The sequence below is a fragment of the Musa acuminata genome, chromosome BXJ1-8, assembly GCF_036884655.1.
Source record: "Musa acuminata AAA Group cultivar baxijiao chromosome BXJ1-8, Cavendish_Baxijiao_AAA, whole genome shotgun sequence".
Classification (NCBI taxonomy): Eukaryota; Viridiplantae; Streptophyta; class Magnoliopsida; order Zingiberales; family Musaceae; genus Musa; species Musa acuminata.
Genome location: NC_088334.1, coordinates 3,500,001 through 3,509,095, shown reverse-complemented (window position 1 = coordinate 3,509,095; position 9,095 = coordinate 3,500,001). Strand labels below are relative to the sequence as shown.

General features: G+C 42.2%; 3 protein-coding genes across 3 annotated transcripts in view; 1 reads left to right on the top strand and 2 right to left on the bottom strand.

Annotated features, from left to right (window-relative positions):
• Window positions 1–594: 594 nt before the first annotated feature.
• On the bottom strand, window positions 595–1,551 carry LOC135581841 (agamous-like MADS-box protein AGL62). Its single transcript, XM_065194835.1, has one exon. It carries the CDS (start codon window positions 1,415–1,417, stop codon window positions 746–748), a length of 672 nt encoding a protein of 223 aa, XP_065050907.1. The 5' UTR covers window positions 1,418–1,551; the 3' UTR covers window positions 595–745.
• A 428-nt stretch (window positions 1,552–1,979) lies between these two features.
• LOC103993831 (STS14 protein) lies at window positions 1,980–2,681 on the bottom strand. Its single transcript, XM_009414028.3, has one exon. The coding sequence runs from the start codon at window positions 2,679–2,681 to the stop codon at window positions 2,136–2,138; it is 546 nt and encodes a 181-aa protein (XP_009412303.3). The 3' UTR covers window positions 1,980–2,135.
• A 7-nt stretch (window positions 2,682–2,688) lies between these two features.
• LOC135680707 (exocyst complex component SEC3A-like) overlaps window positions 2,689–9,095 on the top strand; it is a 17,681-nt gene continuing 11,274 nt past the window's right edge. The window contains exons 1-6 of the mRNA XM_065194833.1: window positions 2,689–3,579; window positions 3,960–4,030; window positions 5,520–5,600; window positions 5,731–5,798; window positions 5,886–5,988; window positions 7,391–7,536. Coding sequence (XP_065050905.1) covers window positions 3,399–3,579; window positions 3,960–4,030; window positions 5,520–5,600; window positions 5,731–5,798; window positions 5,886–5,988; window positions 7,391–7,536 — 650 coding nt within the window. The 5' untranslated portion in view covers window positions 2,689–3,398. The remainder of the gene's footprint in view (window positions 3,580–3,959; window positions 4,031–5,519; window positions 5,601–5,730; window positions 5,799–5,885; window positions 5,989–7,390; window positions 7,537–9,095) is intronic.

The following is a 9,095-nucleotide window of genomic DNA, read 5'->3' as shown; positions in this document are numbered from 1 at the left end:
TAAACCGGAGAAAGAGAGAGGCGGCGATGGCAGGTTTATTGCATCGAAGTGATCTTTTAAAGGTATGTATCCAATCGTCCATATCGATTGCAATGACAGCAGGCGTTGCAGCAAAGGAGAGATCACCCGTTAAGGTATGCAATCAATTGTCGATATCGATCATGCAAATAGCTGTCCTCCTTTCGAGCTCTGTATCATTTTATATGCAGATGCAACAATAGAAGGACAATTCATGCTTAAGATTCAAAGTATACTATAGAAGGACAGTTTTCTAAAATCCCTTTTGCATCTAATCCAGAGAATAACAATTATTTTTATTGCTTTTTTATTTTGTCATTATTCAGCTGGTTTCATTTTTTGACCATAAAACACATATTTCTTTGACTAATCAAAGAAGCTGTATAAAAACATCTTCATTTCTAGCTTAAATAGCCAGTTTATTTCACATACTATTATGAGGTTATTAGTTCATAGAGCATTGCGTGTTCATCAGAAATTGTAGACAACTATTAAGCCTAGTTGGGATATTATGACCTATTGTTATTGTTGTATGATCATTAGAATGACCGATATAATTGCTAGACGATGTAGATGTATGTGTTTACAACTATTGCATTTCATAGTTGGATAGAGACCAAAGCAATTAGAACAAGGAGATACAGTATATGTGGGAGGAGTACACATGCATTTTTCCTTGACCATGATAACGCAGTCTACCACGTAAAGCATCAAGAAGATGATACAACTACATCGACCCAGAGAACCCATGGCCGTAGCCGAATCCGCCGGCAAGAGGAGAAGGACGCATGTCGCCTTCGTTCTTGACGGCGAGAGCCCCCTGCATGACGACGGCGTCATCGGGGAACTGCTGCTTGGGAACGAAGGACTGTTGTAGGAGCTGGTCGGCCCTCCTCGCCACGTTGTTCCGCAGCTCCACCAGTCGCCTCTCGAACTCCTGCAGCTCCTCCGTGTCGAGGCTCTCGACGTCGGCGTCCCAGTAGAGCGGCTCCGCCGCCTGCACCTTCTTCATGGCCTTCTCGAGGGCGTCGCGCTTCTTCTTCTCGGCCTCGACCAGGTCGTGCAGCTCCATGCACTGGCGGTTGAGCTCGCGGACGGCCGCCTCGCGGCGGGACTCGGCCGCCGTGGACGCGGCTGCGACGGCCGCCTGCGGGTGCGGGTGGCCGGCGAAGAAGCGGTCGACGACGGCGTCGACGGTGGGGTGGCCGAAGGAGAACACCTTGCCGGCGGGGGAGAACACGACAACCCCCAGCTCCGCGCCACAGAGGATGGTCAACTCGCTGGCCTTCTTGAAGAGCCCACTACGGCGCTTAGAGAAGCACACTTGTCGCGCCTCCTCGTTCTGTATCCTCTTGATCTCTATCTTCTGCCGCCCCATGCTGGGCTTCCTCCTCACCATTAGAAAGCACAGAGAGAGAGAGAGAGAGAGCAGTGTGATCGAGCAGTAAGGCCAAAACCATGCAAACTAAGTCGTCTACCACTACGGAATAGAGGGGTTGGAATTATATATATGTATATATATTATGTGTAGAGAGAGAGAGAGAGAGAGAGAGAGAGAGAGAGAGAGGTGTCAAAGATATCATCGGTACGTGAAATGATCGAGGAAAGTAGTGAATACAGGTAGCTGGGAATGTTTGAGTTGGAGATCCTGAGGTGATGGCAGTAATCTACAGGGATAAATGGAACATAAATTGCCGTAAATGCTTTCTTTTCCAGCAGTGATGCTTGGTTGGAAATCCAACATAATTCGCGAGGAAGCTTTCCGGCTGGTCCGAGCAAAACTAAGTTGGGAATCGATTCGATCCATTATTTTCTTTCCGGATTTTGCCGTAGGTTAATTACTCGACTCGAATCCACATGTGATTCCTACAATATACTATACTTACCAAACTATTGACTATTTTTTGTGGATTGGTAGAAGAGGAGTATAAGATATTATAATGTTTGTAACGCCCTCGAGATTTACCTCAACAGTAGTCAGCATTATTTATGGCTCGAAGCCATCCATTCATCATTTATTGTAGTCACAGAATACTCCCACCTCTCTCTCTCTCGCTCTCGCTCTCGCTCACTACGAAAGATCGAACACAGCATGAGCATATCGAAGCGACGTTAGTCTAGTACGGCTTCTGCCCCTGGACGTTGCCATGGGGAAGGTAAAGGCAGAGCGTGAGCGTCGATCCTCGCTTGCCACAGGTGGCCTGAGCGCATCCCACCTCCGCCGTCTTCCGCCACACCACCTGCGTGTACGTCCCGCACTCGTGCCCCGCGGCGCACGAGTTGTTCTCGTAGCTGTAGTACTTCCTCTCCCCCACCCACGACCGCACCGCCTCCTCCGGGCTCACCGGGTAGCTCGTCCACGCCTGGTTCGCCCCGTAGGTGCTCGACTCCAGGTCCGCGAACTCGCAGCTCCTGTTCTGTTTCTGGTGCCTCACCAGCGCGCTCGCACTCGAGCTCAGGTTCGCGCTCCACTGGAGCGGCCCGACCAGGACCGCCTTCCGCGCCTCGTTGTGGCCGGTCAGGAACTGGTCCGCCGCGGTGGGCGCCGTTCTCGCCAGGAGCCCGCCCCGGCGGCCGGCTTCCACCGGGCCGCTGCACCTCAGCACGGCCACCGCCAAGACACAGGAGACGACGAGTCGGTGGAACCTCCAAGCCATCATCATCACTCGCTCGCTTCATTTACACCATTCGGAACTCTGGTATATAAAGATCTTGATCGCTGTCATGGGCTGCCATCGGCGCACTCCATGCTTACCTTTAATTAATGTCTTTCGCGTGTAGTTTGATTGCTCGGGCAGTGGAAAAAGCGAGCGCCATGTGAGCGTGTCGCGATGCCAGGGAGCATCCCTGCTTCGGACGTACGCCCTCGTCGATTTCTGTCTCTTTCTCCTCTTCCTTGCAGCAGCTGAAAGACATATAAAAGTATGTCTACTGCAAACGACGAAAGCACGAATCTTAACGCTGCCAATCACGTCTCCGCACAACTTTTAATGATGCCTGCCATACAATTAAGAATAATGCAATTTAAATGTCTAAAACATCCTTACCGTTTATTTATTACGAAGAAGAGGAGAAAGGCCATATTGCATTGGCCGTTTCTTCTGTTTTATGCGGAAGAGCGAAGAGAAGAGCGGGCGTTCAGAGAGAGACTCTCCCTTCGCTCTGATCATATATACAAACACCTGGAGCGCTAGAATCTCGGACCAAGAATAGGGCTCTCTTGATCCGAGATTATGGCGTCGATGGAGGGGCGAGGCAGAGAGAACGTACCCGTTGCCTTTCGCTCGGCGGTCCTATATCCCGTTTGTCTGCCTGCCTTGCGAGGAAGAAAAGCAGAGGACGAGAAACGGAAGGGAGGAGGTAGGTGATCGGTCGGCGCTATGGCGAGGTCGAGCGCGGATGACCTGGAGCTGAGGCGGGCGTGCGAGGCGATCATCGACGGCGGCGGCGGCAAGCAGAAGGTGGTGCTGTCGATCCGCGTCGCCAAGAGCCGCGGGGTCTGGGGCAAGGCCGGCAAATTGGGCCGTCACATGGCCAAACCCAGGGTCCTCGCCCTCACCAGTACGTTTCCCCCGTCCCTTCCTCCCGTTCTTGATTTCCCCTTCTTTTCTTGATGATGCCGCTTTCTTGATTTCTTCCGCGTGTCCTTCTGCGCGGTGCCCGTCTCTGTACGAACCAAATCTGGTTCTTGTGTTCTCTCGCCTTCTGGCATTTTCTTGATTTTCTTGATTTTCTTTGTTCTATGTTCCTTCGTTCAAAATCCGTATGATGTCACCGTGTTACCGTCGTGCCCTCCGTTTATTAGACGTGCAAAGTAGGTCGATCATCTTTGATCATATTTGCTTTTAGTTCTGTACTAAAATGTAGCAACCATTTCGGCACTATTGCATTCTTGAGGCTATATGCGTGGGATGTAACGGTAACTATGTCTGATCATGCAGCCAAAGCAAAAGGTCAAAGGACTAAGGCTTTCCTTCGCGTTTTGAAATACTCTGGCGGAGGAATTCTTGAGGTAACTTCAAAATCACACGAGTCCCTCATGACGCAATTAGTTACTTATATTGATAGAATTAATGGAATACGTTTGATAGAATTAATGGAATTTGTGGTTCAGGTATCTGGAAATTTTGCTTTCATGATTCACACAAGTTAGAGACAACATTCATGATTTACGAGTCCAATATCTTCATGCCTCGAGAACTGATTGGAGTCTTTCATGGCAAACCAAAAGGCCTATTTGAAAATGTGGTGTTTTTAGAATGTCTCAGACTTCATTTCAGGACACTAATTATTAAATTACACTAGCAAAAAGAGCATGTGGGATGCACCGGAAAACATAAGTGAACTGTATCATAGCATATGTTTTGCATAAAACAAAAATAAAAGATATTAAAAAATATATTTTGGGTTTTGGATAAACATAAAACATAGGTTGTTATTAGAAGAAGTAATTGATAACTTAGCTTTTCATAATTACTTATTAAAATCTTGACTTATTGTTAACTTAGTTTATTATTAATATCTTAGTTTTTCAAAATTCATTAGTAACTTAGTTTCAGGAAACCCTATAGTGATAAATTAAACCCCAGTTAGTGTTTGAAAGCCCACCAGTTAAAATTTTTAAATCAACAAAACATCAATAAGGGAATGTATCACTTTGCCGACCTAAGTTTAAAGCCTTCATGAAATAAAGTACATTATCATTTAAACTACTTGAGTTACTTTACGAACAAGCATCATGGGTTTTCCATGGCCGCTCAATGTTAACATGTGGACATGGCAATCAGAACATCACATTGAGATTGTACCAATATGGTACAAAGGTCTACCTGTAGGACAATTAGGTCTGCGTACGGGGGTGCTAACATGACACTGATGCTCCGTCAATGTCATGATTACATATTGTTAGTGCATTGTTGATTACGCATACGTGGCATCCATCCAGGGCCCACCACAAGCTTGTAGATGTTTTCTGCTGGTAGGATGCGGACATGACGCTAACATGATATTGACATAGCACTTCTATGACAAGACAATAGGCCATGTTGCACCAAATCGTTGTTGGTCTCCCTAGACGTCAGTGAATATGTGCATTACATATTCATTACGTATCTAAACTAGCCCTCTAGGGAAATAACATAAGATCTAAATGCTAAAGGTATTTTTAATATAAATTTGTTTTTAACTCTAGGTTTGTGACAAAAGATTTATGGTGCTGACGGAGGATAATTCAAGTGGGTTAAGTAATGCAAGATAGACAGATCTCATGTTAGCTCAGTGAAATAAAGCCTAAACTCAGGTTGGTTAAGTGATAAATTACTTAATCATTAAAAAAAACCCCACAATTAACAATCCAGAGTTCAGGATTTTATAGATTCCCCCAAGGAATCATATCATAAGGAAGTCAGGTGGCCATGTTCTCTCTTTTTCACTTGATGGATGTCATGTAGAACTGGTAAAGCATCATGGTTCTATCCTCACAACTTATGTTAATTTTGTAGCCTGCAAAAATATACAAATTAAAGCATCTTTCGAAATTGGAGGTTGTTCAAAATGATCCAAGTGGCTGCACCTTTATGCTGGTACCTCCGCGACTTACTTTGTTGTCTATCCATTTGTTCTCACGCTAATTTTTGTTTCAATAGAGCATATTGTGGTTTGTCTTACCTACCGAATCCTATCATTTATTTACCCCGACTTTTTTTGCTTTAGGGATTCGATAATCTTAGAAGCCAAAGTGTTGCTCCTCCTCAATGGACGATGAGGAACAAAGATGACAGGTGGTTTCCTAAACACATCATGTACTCACATTTGTGCACGAGGAATGCCATAATAAGTTATATGTAAGTATGTTTTCTTCTTTGCAGGAACCGCATACTTCTGTGCATTTTAAACATTTGCAAGGAGATACTAGGACGGATTCCAAAAGTTGTCGGTATAGATATAGTGGAAATGGCTCTTTGGGCAAAGGTGAACTTTTTCTTTTTCATGTGTGTATAGATAGCCAGAAATAATCCTCTCATATATATATATATATATATATATAAACACATTAGTTGTCTTTTGATTGGTTGAAAAAAGAAGCTAGGTGGGTTATATCAGCAATGATTATGATTCTTATTATTTATGAATGCACCATTCTATCAACTATTATCAAATGATTTGTTCTCGGTTTATTGCAGTTATCGTATTAGCTCATCTGGTTCCTGTTTTTCCAGCTCCTGTTTTTTGTCAGATATATCGTGTGTCTGTATGTATGTTTAGATCTTTTATTGCATGTATTAACATTCTCATCTTGAGAATAAATTGTGCTCCTTTTCCTTGGGTCTTTAAATTTTGAAAACTTTGTTCTTGCTATCAGATGATTTGGTCTCGGCAAGGTTTTGTTTGTTTTTACCATGGTGTTTACTTGTTTAATCTATCGGAATGCACTCGTTACCAACTCTTTGTTATGATCGGTGGGTTAGCATAACTTTCTTTTTCAGGGAGCGCCATCAGGAATCTAGTTACTCCAAGTTGAACTGCATATCCATAGAAATTGACAAATTTATATAGCTCAATTCTAATACAGAAGTCAGAAAACACGTGTAGATATTTTGTGCTAGTGTGGTTGGAAATTGAACCATTTGCAGAAGAGAAACATTGATTTTAGATACATTGATCCCAGAAGAAGACAATGAAGAAATAAGCTCTTCAAAAAAGTATAATTAGGAGTATTGCATGTCGTGAACTTTTATTTTATACTTAAAAGTGAAATTCCAGATGTGACAGTGGTAACACTAAAAACCTACCTAATTCATGTTCTCTCAATCACTATCCATCACCTACACTTGAGTTCTCCATGTACCTTGATAAATTGACAGTGTAAATCAACCTCAGAGCATACAAAATTTTATGATTTGTTGCAATCCTTTTACTTAGAACTAGCCACATCTTGGGGATAATATACATTAATCAGCTTGATATTCTTGTTTTAAAATAGGAATTCAAATGGTCTCTGTTTGAATACACCTTTGAATACATAAATAGGAATCCTTATTTTAAAATGTCGCTTTCTTTTAAAAGCTCTTGATGGCTATACGTTAAGCCATATTTATAGAGAGGGAATGAATTAGCTAACTGGATGGCTAATCACACGGCTGTATAGAATTTCTGTTTTTGGAGAGGGGACTGGTCCTCTCATTTTCTTTTACTTGTTCACTCCGATTTAAGGGGTGTTTTTTGTGCTCGTTTATCGTAGTAATACACATTTCTGTCTTAGTGAAAAAACAGACCTGTTTGACTCAATTGAGAAATACCTCATAATCATTTTTTTTAATGTGCATCACTGAATCCAAAGAATATATTATAAATTGTGTATTTTTTGTTCCAGGAAAATACTACTGCAGTAAGTAATCAACTGAGTGCTGAGGATGGGCGAGATGCATCTGCTATGATTCAAAGCAATGCACAGGTTACTGTTGAAAGAGACCTGGTCTCACAAGCTGAAGAAGAGGACATGGAGGCCCTCCTTGGCACGTATGATTTTTTTGCATTATTTTTAAAATTAGATATAGTTTTTGCTTAGTCTTCAGGTTTTCTAACTTGCATTTTGTTGGTTTTAATTTCAATACTGGCCAATTTTGTGATCAGCAACATAGCATGTAAAGTTTAATTCTATTATCATCTTTGCAGTTTCAATGATGACCTAACATTATGCTTGTAATTATTTACTTAAATCTCCACCTCCTTCTGGTCTATGCCTACTTGGACTGTAGTCCGGTTGGTTAAGAAGCAAGAAAAGACTATCATTGTTGGTATCTGTTTACTAATAAACAAATGTAAGTTGCTTTTTTATAATATTTTTCTTCTCTTTTGTTGATAGCAGTAGATGTGTTTAACTCGGGATCCTACAAGCAGATATATTAGCAAACATTTGATAGACGATGCAAATTACAAATATAAACTTCACAAACTCTAAACGATCACGCGACAAAAGGTCCAAGATGGTCCTTACGACCAAAAGTCCACACAAGAGCCCACATGACACCACTACGGAACAAGGCAGTGAACCGACCTTAAACTCTACCCCAAAGGCTTATCTAGCCATGTGTCACCTGGGTAACTCCAGAGTGTTATGTTGGCTGACACTCTGTACTACTCTGCGGAGCTAGAAAACCTCCAAAATAGCTGTCTAGATAATATGTTTTTGGGTAGTTTTGCCTCCGTGTGATGACTGCACACAACCTGCGTTTAAAAGACTAAAACAGCCACGAAAGCTATTCAAATGAGGCTGTCAAGCCTACTGTAAGTTCTCTATATGTTATGCAAAGCATGAACAAAACCAAAAAACACGGACATACACAAACATTATATACCTTGTGTAATTGCCCGTGACCGTATGTGCCTTTGACATGCATTTCTTGGGTTATAACAAGTTACTAATGCAAATGTGCTTGGAACACTGATTGCACTGATTGGGAAAAGATGGTTAAGGGGAAAAAAATACTGGTGGCTGGTGAGCATGCTTTGGTGTATCTCTCCAGGACAACATTGATTTAAGTTAGGAGGGCTTTGAGGAGGATCGAGGAGGCCAGGATGAGCACCAGCTCAAAGAGACTAGGCGGGACCTCAATCAATTTTGTAACCATCATGTATGAGATCTGTGACACATTTGACTTGAATATATCCAATGCTTATTCTTGGTTCTGTAAGTTTCCTTATTTAAGTTATGTATACTGATAGCAATAAAGTGAAAAGTAACATCTTTACCTGTACTGCAATTGAACAACCATGTGCATGATGTGCAGTTTTTTTGGTGCCATAATAATTTTAGAATGTCTTCAGTCTATCACCCCACTTAAGATGGCAAGTTAGATCCATGCTTGTCGTTTTGGTCTCTATGATCTGTATTGTTATATTATACATGTAAGGAAAACTTTTTGCTTGTAGGTATCTGATTTTAGGTGCATTTGGTTACAGGAAAAGTAGAAAAACACAATATGTAATTGTCTATCCAAATAATAAATAGTTTGGTGAAGGTAAAACCATCTCTTTTTACTTGTTTTGGATTGTCATCCACTTCAGTGTTTCTATTT

Excerpts from the sequence above, each read along its gene's own strand:
- LOC135581841 (XM_065194835.1), bottom strand. The coding sequence starts at position 1,417 with ATGGTGAGGAGGAAGCCCAGCATGGGGCGGCAGAAGATAGAGATCAAG.
- LOC103993831 (XM_009414028.3), bottom strand. The coding sequence starts at position 2,681 with ATGATGATGGCTTGGAGGTTCCACCGACTCGTCGTCTCCTGTGTCTTG.